The sequence below is a fragment of the Lampetra fluviatilis genome, chromosome 23 (genome assembly GCF_964198595.1).
Source record: "Lampetra fluviatilis chromosome 23, kcLamFluv1.1, whole genome shotgun sequence".
Lineage (NCBI taxonomy): Eukaryota > Metazoa > Chordata > Hyperoartia > Petromyzontiformes > Petromyzontidae > Lampetra > Lampetra fluviatilis.
This window is the reverse complement of record NC_136297.1, coordinates 12,240,608-12,258,590: the sequence shown is the minus strand read 5'-3', so window position 1 is coordinate 12,258,590 and position 17,983 is coordinate 12,240,608. Positions and strand designations below refer to the sequence as shown.

General features: G+C 53.8%; 1 protein-coding gene across 1 annotated transcript in view; it reads right to left on the bottom strand.

Moving 5' to 3' along the window:
• Nucleotides 1-17,663, bottom strand: part of LOC144940874 (myosin-16-like) — a 33,919-nt gene extending 16,256 nt beyond the window's left edge. The window contains exons 1-19 of the mRNA XM_078867367.1: nt 17,460-17,663; nt 16,113-16,256; nt 15,606-15,762; nt 14,836-14,863; nt 14,035-14,137; nt 13,498-13,590; nt 12,835-12,898; nt 12,541-12,639; nt 11,992-12,095; nt 10,386-10,524; nt 9,480-9,598; nt 8,554-8,703; nt 8,169-8,339; nt 6,446-6,628; nt 4,443-4,569; nt 3,743-3,804; nt 2,873-2,960; nt 1,815-1,932; nt 752-869 (exon numbers count right to left, since the gene is read on the bottom strand). Of these exons, the coding sequence (XP_078723493.1) occupies nt 752-869; nt 1,815-1,932; nt 2,873-2,960; nt 3,743-3,804; nt 4,443-4,569; nt 6,446-6,628; nt 8,169-8,339; nt 8,554-8,703; nt 9,480-9,598; nt 10,386-10,524; nt 11,992-12,095; nt 12,541-12,639; nt 12,835-12,898; nt 13,498-13,590; nt 14,035-14,137; nt 14,836-14,863; nt 15,606-15,762; nt 16,113-16,256; nt 17,460-17,663 (2,271 nt within the window). The remainder of the gene's footprint in view (nt 1-751; nt 870-1,814; nt 1,933-2,872; nt 2,961-3,742; nt 3,805-4,442; nt 4,570-6,445; nt 6,629-8,168; nt 8,340-8,553; nt 8,704-9,479; nt 9,599-10,385; nt 10,525-11,991; nt 12,096-12,540; nt 12,640-12,834; nt 12,899-13,497; nt 13,591-14,034; nt 14,138-14,835; nt 14,864-15,605; nt 15,763-16,112; nt 16,257-17,459) is intronic.
• Between the last annotated feature and the right edge of the window lie 320 nt (nt 17,664-17,983).

Here is a 17,983-nt window from a genome sequence, read left to right as displayed (position 1 = left end):
GCGATTAGTCCACTTTCCGCTACGGCCTTCTCCTAGAAAGCCAAGCTACAGCACTTCCCCGCACGTCCACAGGAAGGGAGTTTGACAACAACATCTGTGTGTGCGGTGATCCACCATCCCTTGCTGCAGCCTCCACAGCGCTGGCTTCGAGGCAGCTACGTGCGTGGCCACCCCCTGCCCGGCCTAGTTGATTGATTGCATCTACAATGGGACCATTGTACAACTATGTGCACGATATAAATGTTTCCCGCGGGACAAACGCATTCTAAATCACGTTTTCTTTGCTCGTGTACATTGAGGGTGGTTGGAATCCTCCGTTATGTCAAGGAGGAAGCTCGTTCCGGTCATTAAGCGAGCCGCTCGCAATCGGAAGGTCCCGAGGTCACATCTCGGTTGAGAGTTCACTCAGCCTATCATCCTTCCCTGTGGGGCCGATAAAATAAGTACCAACTTTGCGGGAAAGTCGACAGCGGTTGTCTCATGGATATACTCGCCCCCACCATAGAAACGTGGTGTGTCCACCACTGGCGGCTCAGGGTTGTAAATTAGAGATGCGTGCCAGTGCCTCGATGCTCATCCGATGGGCAAAATAATCGCTATGAAAGTTTCTGTTTGCCTTTGGGGGTGAAGCGGGTGAGGCGGGTAAGTCAGCTGGTTCAGCTGTGTGAGTCAGTCAGCTGGTTCCGCTGTGCGAGTCAGTCAGCTGGTTCCACGGTGCGAGCGAGTCAGCTGTTCCCCGCGCAATGCCTACCTTGGTGTTGCCGATCCTGAATTCATCTTCAAGCAGCTTCACCGACTTGATGATGAGCTCCGTCTGCTTCTTGGGGTCGTCGATGCCCTTGCACACGTTGGGGTCCAGGATCTGGTAGCTGCAAGGGGGCGCACGCGTGCAACAGGGGCGAACCCGAGAGGGATGGCGATCAAGGCCGTTGCAAAGACGTGGCACCGAGCGAACGGGCAAGTGCTGGCGCTACCCACTGGGACGGAGGCGACAGTTGCAACTAATTCCTTACACGCGCAGGTGAACACGAAGATGCCCCGTGTAGCCTACGCAGACTGCTGGGGCAAGGGTGTCGTTAGCGAGCAACGCTTAAGAGCGGCGGTGGCGCACAAGGAGGTGGTGCCAGCACCACGCGCGGGGCCGTCTTTGTCTTCCCAGTGATGATGTTTTTGCACATCCCACCAGGTGCTCAGTTAAGGCGATCGCGGGGAGGCCCCCTGACCGGTTCAAATACTCGCCACTGATGTTCGCCGTGGTTGGGAATCAAACTCGGCTCGCGGACACACATCCACGCCGAGCAGACAAGCGGCGCGGTAGTGCGTGGTGTGTGCTGGTGGTGTCGCCGTTAGCGCGCTGCGCTAGGGGGGATCTTGGTCTCTGTTGTGTACTGCAGTGCGTGTGCTTTGATTGCGTAACCCTTGATTTGTTGAACCAGGAAGCTTCGCCGAGTCTCAAGATCAATTCTCCACGGGGCTCCTTCTTGGGGGTATTTGGCAAATTCCATTTGTTTGGAGCAAGGCCCCAAAATTCTAATATGCTCAAAATGTCCCCCCATTATATTGCTACAAAATATATTTGGTCCCCCCCAATGTTGACTCCATGGCTACGGCCTTGGCTTGGAGTGTAAACCAGAAACTATTTTCTATTTTTATCAGGCAAGGCCCTCTGAGGTGTACAGCTCTTTTTCAGAAGCGACCTTGGGATCGAACCTCATGATCTCCTGCACACCAGGCGAGGGAGTTGGTGAGGCGTGGGGGCCTACTTGCTATACACTGCCCCCCTCTTCATCCCCCGCTTGGCCGACGCCACTCACCGGCGGATAAACTCGGTGTACACCTGCCGGTTGGGGAAGCCCTTGCGGCAAATTCGGATGCCCTCCAGCACGCCGTTACACGCCAGCTGGTGCAGGATGAGGTGAGCGTCCACCATCCCTGTCCACACGCGGAGACCGACGCCTCGTCAGGCCACCATCGCTCACTCCACGCCGTGCACGACACGCGGCTAACGGCGAGGGCTCGCGCACGCGCGCGAGTTTTCAATGTCAAAATCTATGCCAGTCTATGGGTATCCGTGTGGTGAGTCTATCGGTCTCTGTGTGGTGAATTTATTGGTCTCTGTGTGGTGAGTCTATAGCTCTCCATGCACGTACGTATGTATGTTGAACTTCTTTTGCACCGTATGTAGCCAACCGTGGTAATCGGAGGAGCAAAAAATGGTGGCAATGTCCATGTTCACACGGCGGGGGAGAGTCCATCCCCATAGCACAACCATGGTTGACTTCTCCACAGTGCGGTCGTCGTTTTATCGACCCCTCAATGTGAACTCGCAACCCTCCGATTCCGCCCGCGCGCCCACCACTGAGCCAGGGTGGTGATTGGCCGGGCACATCCGCACCGTGACACCGGCACACTTTGAATGACATACATTGTCACGGGATCTTCAGAGTCCCATCTAGAGGTGACTCCCTCCCTCCCTCCCTCCCTCCCTCCCTACCTCCCTCCCTCCCTCCCTCCCCAAGAGATGGATCAAATCAATTGAGCCTGAGCGCTGGAGGGCAGCGGACGGCAGAGTCGACTCGTAAAACCACATCGTCAATGGTCCGTGTCAGCTCGTTCATTGAACGCAATTATAACAAGGCGGTATTTTCAAACGTTTCACACGGATCGTACGCAGGTTTGCGACATCCAGGGCGTGACGGGCGCGCCGCTTGCGAGCTACTCAGCTACGGAGACACCTACGCTCCGGCACACTTTGTGCAATATTTGTACGGTGCGATACGCCGCGCAGCATTGTCCAGGGCGGCCCGCCGGATATTCGAATCGCTGCAGCGAGGGGCTAGCGACGACGACTGCTGCTGCTACTTTCGCTCACCGCTCTTCTTGCACTCGTTGGGCACAATGCAGCGCACGAAGTGAGGCGATGTGCTGTGCAGGGTCGCCATCAGCTTGCCCAGTTGTTCCTGTTCACAAGAAAAAGACAAAGATCCCCCCCCCCCCGTGTAGCCTTAACACGCTGCTGGGGCAAGTGCTGATTGCGAGTGTCACCTATGAAGGCCGACACGGCACGCGATGGGGGTGGGGTGGCCGGAACCACGTCAGGGCCAGAACGCCTTTGTCTCCCTCCCTCTGGTGGCGATGTTGACAGAGCGCAGCAGGTACTCATTTGAGGCTGAGTCGACCTATGATAGGGGATGGCCCAGGACCGGTGCAGATGATCGTCACCGGTGTGAGCCGGAATCGAACTCGGCTCGCAACGGTTCGTAGCTCAGCTACCAGATGAGGCTCACTGAGCTCTGTAGCTCTTTTTGCAGAAGTGACCTGGTCACAAGAGTGACCTGGTCACAAGAGTGACCTGGTCACAAAGAGTGACCTGGTCACAAAGAGTGACCTGGTCACAAAAAGTGACCTGGTCACAAAGAGTGACCTGGTCACAAAGAGTGACCTGGTCACAAAGAGTGACCTGGTCACAAAGAGTGACCTGGTCACAAAGAGTGACCTGGTCACAAAGAGTGACCTGGTCACAAAAAGTGACCTGGTCACAAAATAAATGGCATATCAAAGCGGACATTTACAGCAGTGGCCAAATACTGATTCTACCGGAGGGCCCGGGGAAATATCCACGCGACCACGGGGAGAGACACGTAAGCTCCAAATACAGTGTACAGGCGTCAGGGTTGGGATCGAACCCACGACCTCCTGCATAGCAGGCGAGGCAGTTGACATCTCGCCGCCGCTGACTCACCCTGTACAACGCAGACACGGTCTGGAAGGACGCTCCTTTCTTCTGCTTCTGCTTGGCTCCAGCTGCAATAACACAACATAATCGGGACATTTAATTGGGCGAGCGAATGCAAAGAACGCGTACATACACACTGAAACGAGGCCTCGTTGTGTGGCTGTCACAGCGGTAAATAGATCTTTGTTGTGATCGTGCCAAGGGAGGTCCCGTGATGTAGCTGCTCTCAATGTTCTGACAGTGGCATTGCCCTGGTGCTGGTCAACTCTTGGCACTCAGTCACAAAGTCACTTTAAGATGTTTTCTTGTTCATGTTTTTGTTTTTTGTTTGTTGCGGTTGCACCCGATTCAAGAGCCGAATGGCTCACAGGGCTATACCTAATAAATGAACTTGAACTTGAAATGAACTTGGCGTCGTCCTCTGGTCTAACACTGTCATTAAGACGAGGCTCTAAAGAAAGCCATCTCTGGTGTGGACCAATCAGTTTCAAAGACCAATGCATCATCACCTTATACTACCAGAGCATGGGTTTTTTGTTTGCATGTTGACCACAAGAATATGTGGCTTAATGCAGTATATGATTCCTTGAAAAAGGTTTCAGTTTGGTGTTTTAATATTTTAACACAACTGTTGTATTGCCAGACAGGGTAAAACCTATTCTTGTGAATAGATCTGTGTGTAGCTTCGCGGGGGGGGGGCTCTTACCGACGGCCTCCTCCTCTTTGAAGATGGTGGCCAACACCTCGCGCTTGGCCTTCTGGAAGATCCCCACCACGGTCTCGTTGAGGGGGTCCTTGTTCTTCTCCAGCCAGCTCGCGGTGCTGTAGCCCACCTGGGGTGGGGGGGGGGCACGTGTGTGTGGTGAGTCGTCTCGGTGGGTCTCCATGGCTCTCTATGCCAGTCTATGGGTCTCTGTGTGTGTGGTGAGTCTATGGGTCTCTGTGTGTGTGGTGAGTCTATGTGTCTCTGTGTGGTGAGTCTATGGGTCTGAGTGTGGTGAGTCTGTGGGTCTCTGTGTGGTGAGTTTATGTGTCTTTGTGTGTGGTGAGTTTATGTGTCTCTGTGTGGTGAGTCTGTGTGTCTCTGTGTGGTGAGTCTATGTGTCTCTGTGTGGTGAGTCTCTGGGTCTCTGTGTGGTGAGTCTATTGGTCTCTGTGTGATGAGTCTGTGTGTCTCTGTGTGGTGAGTTTATGTGTCTCTGTGTGGTGAGTCTATTGGTCTCTGTGTGATGAGTCTGTGTGTCTCTGTGTGGTGAGTCTCTGGGTCTCTGTGTGGTGAGTCTATTGGTCTCTGTGTGATGAGTCTATGTGTCTCTGTGTGGTGAGTCTGTGTCTCCGAGTGTGGTGAGTCTATGTGTCTCTATGTGTGGTGAGTCTATGGGTCTCTGTGTGTTGAGTCTATGTGTCTCTGTGTGGTGAGTCTATTGGTCTCTGTGTGATGAGTCTATGTGTCTCTGTGTGGTGAGTCTGTGTCTCTGAGTGTGGTGAGTCTATGTGTCTCTGTGTGGTGAGTCTATGTGTCTCTGTGTGGTGAGTCTGTGTCTCTGAGTGTGGTGAGTCTCTGGGTCTCTGTGTGGTGAGTCTATTGGTCTCTGTGTGATGAGTCTGTGTGTCTCTGTGTGGTGAGTCTATGTGTCTCTGTGTGGTGAGTCTATGGGTCTGTGTGTGTGGTGAGTCTATGGGTCTCTGTGTGGTGAGTCTATGTGTCTCTGTGTGGTGAGTCTATGTGTCTCTGTGTGGTGAGTCTCTGGGTCTCTGTGTGGTGAGTCTATTGGTCTCTGTGTGATGAGTCTATGTGTCTCTGTGTGGTGAGTCTGTGTCTCTGAGTGTGGTGAGTCTATGTGTCTCTGTGTGGTGAGTCTATGTGTCTCTATGTGTGGTGAGTCTATGGGTCTCTGTGTGGTGAGTCTATGGGTCTGTGTGTGATGAGTCTATGTGTCTCTGTGTGGTGAGTCTATTGGTCTCTGTGTGATGAGTCTATGTGTCTCTGTGTGGTGAGTCTGTGTCTCTGAGTGTGGTGAGTCTATGTGTCTCTGTGTGGTGAGTCTATGTGTCTCTGTGTGGTGAGTCTGTGTCTCTGAGTGTGGTGAGTCTATGTGTCTCTGTGTGGTGAGTCTATGTGTCTCTGTGTGGTGAGTCTGTGTCTCTGAGTGTGGTGAGTCTATGTGTCTCTGTGTGGTGAGTCTATGGGTCTGTGTGTGTGGTGAGTCTATGGGTCTCTGTGTGGTGAGTCTATGTGTCTCTGTGTGGTGAGTCTATGTGTCTCTGTGTGGTGAGTCTATGGGTCTGTGTGTGATGAGTCTATGTGTCTCTGTGTGGTGAGTCTATTGGTCTCTGTGTGATGAGTCTATGTGTCTCTGTGTGGTGAGTCTGTGTCTCTGAGTGGTGAGTCTATGTGTCTCTGTGTGGTGAGTCTATGTGTCTCTGTGTGGTGAGTCTATGGGTCTGTGTGTGCGGTGAGTCTGTGTCTCTGTGTGGTGAGTCTCTGGGTCTGAGTGTGGTGAGTCTATGGGTCTCTGTGCGGCATGTCTCTGGGTCTGTGTGCGGTGATGAGTCAATGGGTCCGTGTGTGCAGTGAGTCTATGTGTCTCTGTGTGGTGAGTCTATGTGTCTGAGTGTGGTGAGTCTATGTTTGTATGTCGTCGCACGCGTGGCCGGGGAGTCGAGCCGGGTTTGGCGGTGCGAGCTGGTGGTGGTGGTGAGCCTCACCAGGCCGGCGTAGTGCGCCAGCTCGAACGTGACCTCGCTTGGCCCCTTCTTGCCGCCCATGCGCGGCTTCTGGAAGCAGGGCGACTTGCCCAGGTGGTTGTCGTAGAGCGCCGCCTTGAAGGTCTCGTCCGTGGCCTTGGGGAACACGCACTGCTCCTCCATGATGGAGAAGATGCCCATGGGCTGCGCGGGAATGAGTAGAGACAGAGAGAGAGAGAGAGAGACAGAGAGAGACACAGAGAGAGACACAGAGAGAGAGACAGAGAGAGACACAGAGAGAGAGAGACAGAGAGAGAGACAGAGAGAGACACAGAGAGAGACACAGAGAGAGAGACACGGTGAGTTGGTGCGACGTGGAGAGGACGGGATGCAGGCGGGTAAAGGAGAATGATCATTTTCCAATGTCAGTCTCTGCCAATCGGTCCGCAGAATCCGCATTTTTACTGAGACTAGAGGAATCCGATGAGCTATAAAGCTCTTTAAAAAATCACAGATGGCCACAACGCCACCCCGCATCTCGGTTCTGCCATCTGTCGTTCTACCGTTTTGTCGCGTTACTTTATTTTTTTTTGCCGTGAACGACAATTGAGAGTAAATTCGTCCGAGACAAATTTTACTCGAAAAAAATTAACGTTACCTAATATTAACCTGTTTGGGACATATTTTACATTTCTTCTGTGTCGGAGTGACGAAGATTCTGTACGCTACGACAACAACAAACGTCGTCGCGGTTTCATTAGCGCCGCCGTCCTTCCTGCTAAAATAAATACAACTAAATCTGCGGTGCCTCCTCCGCCGTCGTTGTTTGTGCGTTGCCTTCCGTGCGTGTCGCTGCTCTCTGCTTTGTTGCACGTGGATTCATTGCGTGATGTCGGTGACCCGGGCCGCACTTGCGACTGAGGCTTCTCGCATCGTTCTCACCAGGAGGATGAGGAGGAGGGGGGGTGACTGAACAAACCCACAGCTGACACTTCGCATGGCGACTCGCAGTGAGTGAAGTCGTCTAACACCTTGCGGCTTCAGCGGTGTTCTTGCTGTGGGTGTCTCACCTGATGACGACGATTGCTTGTGTTGCGATCGAAACGTCGTGATGTGTTATTTTTTCTACCTACGTGACTTTACCGAAGGAACCAAAGAGTATGGATTCCTGCAGTCACGAAAGCTTCAAATCAAGATCGTCTGACACTGTCAATCGCTCGCCACTGTCCACATGTGCACTACTGATGGAGAACATCCTGAAACTAAAAAAAAACTATTTTTTAACTAAAACTAAACTTTATTTTTTATTTTACCAGTTAAGACCCACTGAGCTATGCAGTTATTTTTCAGAAACGACCCGGCTATCACAAATGAGAGCTCACCGAAGCGGCTTATCATCGTGTGTAAATGTATTGCAGCCAAATACTCTAAAATCATGTTTCTAAATGTGGAGCGAAACACCGGAGGACCCGGAGAAAAATCCACGAGACCACGGGGAGAGAGACACGCAAACTCCAAATATACAGCAGCGGGCGTCAGGGTGGTGATCAAATCCACGACCTCCTGCATACCAGGCGAGGTAGTTAACATCTCCTATCCACCGCGGCGCCCCACAATGGGCCTTGCAGACCGGTCAGTGAAAACAAACTCAACCCACGGCCGCCTCCGCCCGCTGCAAGGTGTAGTGCCACTGGCCACGGGTATCTCAAAGTCCTGAGCACCAGGGGCCCCTGGGGTGTGATACCTTCTCCAGGAGGTCAATGCAGGCAGCCAGATCGAGACCGAAGTCGATGAAGACCCAGTTGATGCCCTCCTTCTTGTACTCCTCCTGCTCCAGCACGAACATGTGGTGGTTGAAGAACTGCTGCAGCTTCTCGTTGGTGAAGTTGATGCACAGCTGCTCGAAGGAGTTGAACTGCGCGGTCAGTTTGGAGGTAGGGAGGGGAGGGAGGGAGGGGAGAGATGCGGTGAGTCGTGTGCTCGCTGCGCGGCGCGTGGATGCACGGCCACGCATCTGCGGACTCGCTCGTCGCAATCGGAGCGGTCCTTCTCGTTCGGCGCGGTGCCTGGCAGAGTACAAATGGTAAGGAACACCGCGACGCAGCGGGACAAGGGACCCGCAGCGTTACCTCGAAGATCTCGAAGCCAGCGATGTCCAGGACGCCGATGAAGAACTGGCGTGGCAGATTGGTGTCGAGCGTGATGTTCACGCGGACGACGAGCCACTTGAACATTTTGTCGTAGATGGCTTTGGCCAGGGCACCTGAGCTGGAGGCACACTGTGCAGGCAGGGAAGCGGGCACACGTGGGCATGGTCAGTGGGCACACGCGGGCATGGTGAGCGACACGATCAGCGGGGCTTCCGTGGACTCAGAGTGAAGGAAGGGTTTGTTGTTGTTGTTGTCTGGTTACGCGATCGCGACCGTTAGGGTAACTATTAGTACGCCCAATTAATAATAACTCATTGTCATCAGACACGTTTTCTTTCTTAAGAAAGTGTTGCGTTCAAATCGGGCATCGTCAACGGTGTCAACACAGGCGTGGTTTCCAACTCTTAAAATCCACCCTGTCTCTCTAACCCCTCTGTGTATGTGCCATGAAGAAGGGCAATCGCCCGAAACGTCGCCTTTTATAAATCTCTTTTTCATCTTAACGTCGCACAGTGTTAGTGATGAACGTGTCGAATATTATTTGGGGGTTGATTTTAGTGGAGGACCTTGAATGACAAAAGACGTTTGGCCAAATCGTCACAACACTGCCTGTGAAGACGCACGTGTGACATTCACTCCTATTCTTATTCTCAGATTGATGTGTGATTATTGTGTAACTGGCACACCTTTGCACTCTAGTGGCAGTGCCTTACGCCGATAAGTCTCTACCCCGAGTGGGTGGGTGGAGCGAGCAGGCGGAGTGGGTGGGTGGAGTAGGTGGGGCGAGCAGTTGGAGTGGGTGGGTGGGTGGAGTGGGTGGAGCGAGCAGGCGGAGTGGGTGGAGTGGGTGGAGCGAGCAGGCGGAGTGGGTGGGTGGAGCGAGCGAGCGAGCTAGCGTGGCTCACCTGCACGACGTTCTGCCCCTTCACCACGAAGTCGTTCCCGACCTTGACGCGCGGACGTGTGAGGCCCTTCTGCAGCTCGGCCGAGTCGATGCCCAGAAGTTTGGCCACCTTGTCGGCCACTGCGGTTCGCCACAACAACAACAGCAGCAGCATCAGCAGCAGCAGCAGCAACAGCAGCAACAGCAACAGCAGCAACAGCAGCAGCAGCTACATCAGCAGCAGCAACATCAGCAGCAGCAGCCGCAGTGAGCAAAGAGGCGACGGCATGCGTGTGCAGAGTGCGGGGCGAAGGGGTTCCCTGCGTGGCATTTGCTCCAAATGGCACCTCGAAGCGCATCACATCGCAGCTCACGTTGCATTGGAACGGTTGTTGTTGTTGTTGTTGTCGTCGTCATTACAGCGGATGATAACAATAATCAACTCTGCAAGACTCATTTTCGCCTTTTAGATTTTCCTTGAGTGTGTCCTGTTCTCATTTTTATCTACGTGTCCTTGATTGTCTAGGTAGGGCTACCTCCGTTCAATTCGTGCTGCTGCAAAGTATTGCAACGCCCTCTTTAGTGGGTGGCGAGTTGTTACTCAAAAATAGAAATTGAATGAATGATCTCAACCGAGCCCATGCCCCGCTGTAGTCCAGCCAAGGGGACCTCAGGTGGCAGCTGTCCCTGCGTGGTGCAAGGCGCAGGGCGCAGCACGGACATGCTGGTGGGCATGAGTCTGTCCGTAACGGGGGTGGGGGCCGTTCTTGCAATGTGGTTTTTTGTGAGTGACGTAAGCGCGCGGTTAAATCGATCTCACTAAAATATATTCTAAAAAAACAGGCCGCCGATTTTTTTCGTCACTTTTTTCTGAAACAACAACAACAACAACAACATCAAAGAGGAGGAGTAGGAAGGCCGCACTCACCATCGGTGGTCTCCACCTCAGCCTGCTCCTCTCGTGGTTTCTGCTTGTACTTCATGTTTCCGAAGTGCATGATGCCTCCCACCAGGTGGAAGACGTTGCTCTTCTCGCTGGCCGTGAAGCCCAGGATGTCGAAGGCCTCCTGCGGTCGCGAGAGGCACGCGGGGCCACACTGAGTACTTGCTCGCTCCCTCCCGGCGTGTCCCCCTTTCCTCCACTTACATTTGCACGTTGCTGTTATTATCATCATTGTCAGGATTTCTACGACAGGTATGTCTGTTTGTTTCTTTCGCACCGTACGTCGCCAACCGCGGTAATCAATCGGAGGTGCGGGGGAAGGACAACAAACTAAACAAAAAAAATCTGTTCTAAACAAATGAGTTTTCAATCTCGTGGGGTTTCAATCTACGCGTTTGCCATTGCGGTTGTTTGCCCAGGAAAGACTTTCTGAGTCCCAATGCTCTTGCTCGGGAGGGTCCTGCCAAGCGTTTGCTGCAGAGCAGGCGATGTTGCTGCTGCCTGCTGCTGTCTCTGCCTGTGATCCCAAGTGAGTGGTCTTGCAGGGGGCAATTTCGGCATCGTGATGTTTTGCCCATTTCGGGACAACCAGGAGAGAAACATCCACGAATAACAAGGGGGAGGACGAGTCGGGAGTTGAACCCAGATCCTTTTCGCTGTGCGGCACGAGTGTTATCACTCTGCCACCACCCTACCGCCCACAGTTATTTTGTATAGATTTTAAGTAACGTGATCGATTGGAAAGTTCTCAGAAGAACTATTTAAATTTACCCTGCGTGGTGGGTGTTGAAACGGCCCATCATCCCTCCCGGGCAGATAAATTGAGTGCCACTTTGTGCTTCACGAGGAATTGAACAGTGGTTGTGCTCTCGCTGTGGACTGGTCATCGCCATAGGAATGTGGAAATTTACCAACACTGCCTCAGAACTGCGAGCGGGAGATGAGCAGCGCCTCCACTTTCATTTGATTGGAAAAAAAATATTTTTTCTTTTATTTTAGCAGGTAAGGCCCACTGAGCTGTACAACTCTTTTTCAGAAGCGACCTGGCCACAAATGTTAGCTCAACTGAGTGGGCTTATCACGTGGACATTTATAGCAGCAGCCAAAAAACTCGACACGCGTGACGTTGATTCTAAATGTGGAGGGAAACCCCAAAGGGCGCGGAGAAAAATCCACGTGACCACGGGGAGAGAGGCACGCAAAACTCCAAATATACAGCAGGCGTCAGGATTGCGATCGAACCCACGACCTCCTGTATACCAGGCGAGGTAGTTAACATCTCCTAGCCACCGTGACAATGATGAGAGAGAGAGAGACCCGCAAACTCCAAATATACAGCCGGCGTCGGGGTCGGGATCGAACCCACGACCTCCTGTATACCAGGCGAGGTAGTTAACATCTCCTAGCCACCGTGATAATGATGAGAGAGAGAAAGAGACGCAAACTCCAAATATACAGCCGGCGTCGGGGTTGGGATCGGGATCGAACCCACGACCTCCTGTATACTAGGCGAGGTAGTTAACATCTCCTAGCCACCACTCTCTACTCAGTCTACTGCAATGGAGAGTGGTCAGCTGGGTGGTAGCCTTACGTCAGCGGCAGCCATTTCTTCCCCGTCGTCCATGTTTTCCACGGTGGTCACGCCCTGCGAGATCCAGAAGTAGTCCTTGGGGTCAGGGGTCAACTGCAGTTGGTCTGGAGGGGGGGGGGGGGCAAGCATCGTCCAAACCGTGAGCCGTACGTATGTCACGCCATATGTAGCCAACCGTGGCCAATCGAAGGTGCGGGGGAAAGACAACAAACTGAACACAAAAAGCAGTTCGAAAGAATTGCGTTTTCACTCGAGATGATCTCAAGGTGAGCCATAAGTCCTGGCAGCCAACGCACCCTTCGAGCAACACAGCGGCACATTTAGCTACCCGATTGAAAACGTCTTGGGAGAGGAGCGAGTGTCCACACTGATTTGACCCCAGCTGTTGCGAAACCCATTGACTAAAGGTCCCGGAGCAGATCCCCTGGAGCTGACCTCAAGGGCCCACCACCTGAGTTGAACCCCGCCCGTGGCTGTGGCTTCACGAAGCTGATGTTGAGTGATCCGCGTGCAGCGGAGTTGACTTTGGACACGTGGACGAGAACGTACCCAGAAGTGAGGGAATTCTTCCCGACAGCATCTGGTAGAAGATGTGGTAGCTTCTCTCGGCCGGCTGCTGAGAGATGACACGGGACTTTTCCAGCAGATCTGTTCACGTGCGCACACAAAGACAAAAGTTTGCGCTTTAGCCGCGGCACCACCGCTCCATGTGCAGGGCCGCACTGACGAACTCGCCACACGGCACGCTCGTTTAAAAGATGTTCAACTGACGCGTGCAACGCGCTGAGTTGTTGTCGTGCAAATGTTGTTGTTGTTGTTCAAACAACAAAAGGGCTCACTTACAAACTTCAATATCTGCACCGGACAGCTTGCCGTTAGTCATGAAGTGGATCCGGATGAATTTGCCCTGTGCGCAGGAGTCGGAGGAAGCATACACAAAAACAACGCGTCAATTCTGACGATCCCCCCCGTATAGCCTTAGCAGACTGTTGGGGCAAGTGCTGTTAGCGAGCAGCACCTATGCACACTCACACACGCGCACGCGCGCGTGTGTCATCGTCCACGTGCTCAGAGCGTCCGCTCAGACGACAGTGATATCGACAAACACTCGCTGTGACGTGAGGACGAGCACGCGTGTGGCCACGTGTCCCGATCATTTCAGTTGGGGTGTATCTCTGCGTGGATTTGGAGAGCATGCGCGGGTTATTGACGCCCCTCGAGCGTGACATATTTAGAGCGTGACATATTACGTGGGATGATTTGTGTCAGAACGCGTCACTTTCCGCTCCTAAGGACGACGGTTGAGAATAATGACGGAGTGGCAGCCACCAGCAAGGAGGGAACCTCGACCGGGGAGATGGAGCGATGAAATCAAGTCGTGAGAAGGCGGTGCTCGGTGAAGTATTGCATCTCAGGCTCGTGAGTGGATCGATCTCGGCCGATGGCGCTGACGATGCTCCACATCGACCGAGTGTGCCGTGTGTTTGACTTCGAAAAGGCGCTTACGAAACGAGAGGAGTTGTTGTTCCTGGTTGTTTTGGCGTTTCCGAAGGCCTCCAGCACAGGGTTGGTCTGGACGATTTGATCCTCCAGGGAGCCCTGCTCGCGGCACACGCAACAAGGCAGGACCCCTCCTGAGTCTCGGCGAAAGGACCCCGAGCCAACAACCACCCTCGCTCATCACAAGGCACCCCGGGCGCCCGCTTCGAGTCCACGAAGACGCGGAGTCGAGCCAGCTGGGCAACAGGGCAGACGGGGCTAGAGGTGACCGGGAAGGAGGGAAAGCCGGGACGGACAACAGAGCAGCGCACGGCTCAAGATGAGCAGCGCGAAGAGAGAGAGAGAGAGGGGGTGACGGGGCCAAGTCGTCAGGGATGAGAGGGTGGTGAGAGGGGAGGGAACAGAGTCGGGAGAGAAGGAAGGAGCGAGCAGCACAGAGAAGCAGCGTCTGTTCTCGAAGCGGGCGGTGAGAGGAGAGAGATTCTGAGTGAGGCTGGCCACACACAGGGTGTGTATTATTGCTGTTAGTTACATTATCCTCACCTTGCTCTGATCTTGGCCGGGTTGCTTTGCACCGCCACTGATGTTTGCAAAGTACTGGATCACCTTCTTGGTGTTCTCAGTCTTACCAGCCCCGGATTCTCCGCTGGGAGGGGGAGGGGGGTTAGGAGGGGGGGGGTGAGGATGTGAAGTTAAAGGAATGAAAGAGTGGCAGCACTGGGCTGGACAGAACGATCTCGAGGATGAAATCGCATCATTATTCAGCACTGCTTACGGTGGTGGAATTCCACATTCCTGTGAAGGGCATCGAGTCTGTCCATCCATGGGATCGACCACTGTTGACTTGCCCACACAGTGCTTATACCTTTAATCGACCCCGGAGGGATGATGGGTTGCAATATAAAACATCATCGCGATGTAAACTGTTATCAGTTGTCGCCTGCCTTGGTGACTCAGCGGTAGCAGTGACGAATTCACATCCTGGTTTGTGTTAGGGGTGGGGGGTTGATTTAGCCAATCATCATGTCGGGGTCGATAAAATTGCTACCATTTTGTGGGGAAGTCCAGAGTATTGTTGTCCTTCCCCCGCATCTCCGATTAACGCGGTTGGCTAGGTACGGTGCGAAAGAAGTTCAACGTACATACGTACACCAGGGATTGTCCCATGCAGATACTCGCCCCCCGCCATGGGAATGTGGAATTTCCACCACTGGCTATGGTGGGCTGTAAAGAACTGATGAGCTCCGTGCGAATGCCCGAGTGTGAGTGCTGCATTCCCGTTGTCACGCCACTGCAAGCCCAAGTACAATGTCACGGCAGTACTCAGTGAGAAGCAGTACTCACGTGATGAGCATAGACTGATTCTTCTTGTCTGCGAGAAACAAAACAATGACAATTATATGTAACATTCACGTCAATCATTCCTTAATTGTATCATCATTATTATTACGTGCATAATTGTATAAAGTACGGTGGAATAATGCGCGCACCGTTATCATAATAACACAACCCGAAACACACTCCACATCTCTGTGTGCTGTGAAAAAGGGTCATCGCCCGAAACGTCGCCAATTATAAATGTTTTTTTTCTTCAATTTTCAGGCCACAGTGTTGTTGAAGAATGTGTTCAGTTTGATTGTATGCGTTGCGTCGAACTTAGGACCCGTGTCTAAGACAGAGAAAGAGAGAGAGAGAGAGGGAGGCAGAGGGTCTTTGTCAATAATCAGCCGTCCGTTCAACAACAGCGACAGCCTCAAGCGAGCCTCACTCGGCCGACGAGACCCCAACATCTCGAAGCCGGTCGTGGCTGATGAGAAGCGCTAACGAAACAGACTTTCATTGGAGGGGGAGGAGGAGAGGGGAGAGGGGGGGTTTGAGGTTCTTTTTCTTTCTTCCGATTACGCGGAGGGGACAGATGTTGGAAGAGAGGCGGCGGGCGCTGTGGTGGGCGCTGTGGCGGGCGCTGTGGTGGGCGCTGTGGTGGGCGCTGTGGTGGGCGCTGTGGTGGGCGCTGTGGTGGGCGCTGTGGTGGGCGCTGTGGTGGGCGCTGTGGTGGGCGCTGTGGTGGGCGCTGTGGTGGGCGCTGTGGCGGGCGCTGTTCTCGCGATACGCACTCATGATCATGTCGGCGTATGCGTTGTCGGAGATGGAGAAGAGATGGGGGGGCAGCTCGTTGCGCTTCTTGCCGCGGTACATGAGCGCCACCTTGGAGCCGTAGATGGGCAGCCAGCGGTACGGGTTCACGGTCACGCAGAACAGCCCCGAGTAGGTCTGCAGGGAGACGACGCACGCGCGAAGATTGATACGCGGCACGCACGCGCACGCACGCGCACGCACGCGACCGACACGAGATCGAACGTCATCCCCTTGATGTGCGCGCCCGTGCCGCTGCCGCACGGGAACAGCTGCCACTGGGGGAGCGGCGGGGGCAGGGTGGGTGGTGGGATGGTGCCATTGTGATGGTTCAGATGGGCTGAGACGTGATGTAAAGTATTGGGACGCTTGGCCAATCTCAGGCTACGAAACATCGTCTGGTGTTTTTGTGTGTTTTTGTGTCTTTAAGCCGTGGGAAGATGAACTGGAGGGAAACCAGGAGGCAGGGCATCAGCCGCTGGACGTACGTAGATGCGCATGTTGACGTAGCGCTGGCGCAAGTTGTCGAGGATGCTGGCCTCGTTGAGGAAGGTCAGGTTGGCCATGTCGTCCGCCTGGTCGTACTTGGGCGGGTTCTGCTGGTCGGCCAGCTCCTTCTTCACGGTCACCGTCTGCAGGCACACAGGCACAGGGCGAGAACCGCGCAGCCGTCAGCCTCCGTTCCGGACCCACTCGCTATGGGTGTTTGTTTTTAATGTACAGGTTGTTTCTAAACAAAATGTTTTTAACACTTGTGAGAATTCGCAACGATGGCACGAGAAGCGTGCTGCTTCCGCGCTCTGGAGACCACCCGGAGGAGATTCCAGGCGCGCGTTGACAACGATGGCGAACGAGTGGAGACTCTGACTTTTGGAAGCTATTAACATCACATTTGTTATCAGCTTAGAGTGTATTATCCGTTATTGTTTTCCATTAAAAACGATAGTCCCATTTAAGTATAAAAAAAAAATTGAAGCACCCTATATATTTGTTATACTTTATTGAAGTGCATGTTTTGCACGTGTGTATGTTCAACGTCTTCCGCACCGTACGTAGCCAACCGCGCCAATCGGAGGTGTCATCAACCCCCCCCCATTGCATCTCGGCGTCACGAGGCAGAGGGCTCATTCGGATCTCCCCGCAGAGCACCGCCAGGCCACGCGTTCGAGAACGGCACGGCGCGTGGAAGTGGATGCCTGAGAGCTACCTCCGAGATTCCTCCGAGCGGCCAATGCTTCGCGTGGTAGAGGGCGACACTTTCCGCCCGCGTTCGTCGCTCGACGGCCGAGCCGAAGCTCTGATTCTCAGCGCTGTTACAAAACGACTTTTTTCTCACGTGATGTTTTTTTTCGCGCGTGCACTGTGTTTGTGAGTAATTCCAAACAAATCTTTAGCGGCCAAATCGCGAAGATGATTTTAAGCTCTAATAAGGATGACATCGGTCGTGCAAGCCTGCGGTGCTAAGCAGGATAAGCAATTGTGCACTCGGCGTCCTGTTCAATAAATGCATCTGGGACGCAGCAAATGAGCTTGAGACGACGTCACAAAGCCCAGCGTGACGTCATCGCCCCTCGTGGCAACCCAGCGCTACAATTCACACGATCTAGAATCCACGTCCACGATTCATGATCATCGCACACCGGTCCATTGTTTATCCACTGCTGGATGAAGGCCTCGCCCGGCAACTTCGCCTCCAGCCTCCCTCCCATCCCTCCCCACTCCCTCCTCTGGCTGCGATTCCGTCACCAGCATCGTCCGTGGGGGGGGGGGGGGGGGGGTCGCCACAGTGGGGGCAGCGAACGGCTCCCTCCCTCCCTTCTCTCTCACTCACTCACCTTGCCATCAGCGCAGAGAACCACCACCTTGTCGCCCTTGTCTTCCTGGATGGTGCCCTGGATGAAGCCCTCCTCATCGTGCTTCACCCACACGCTCGTCTTGATGTCGAAGGGGCGGCTCGAGGAGGCGATGCGCTCCGCCTGAGTCGGCTGCAAGAAGAGCATGGGGTCGTCATTTTCCCCGCACTCGCCCTTGTACGGCATGGCTGCTGTCGAGACGGTGGACGAGGAGGTGCGGGAAGGGCTTAACGGAGCTTCAGCTGGACCGGACCGGACTCGACTCTCTTCCTCGCTGGCTGAGGGTGGATCGAGGGGGAGAGACAGGGAGAGAGACAGGGGGAGATAGAAGTGGTGAGAGTTAACACGCGCAACACGAATGTCGATCCGTCATTTATTTCTGGGTTCCACAATCGATACGTTGGCCACGTGGTAAATGATGTCGCTGTACACGCGTGACGATCTGTTGGGGGTGGTGAAGGGTTAACGACTTGATTAGCTTGGCACAAAACTACTTACTACGTGGT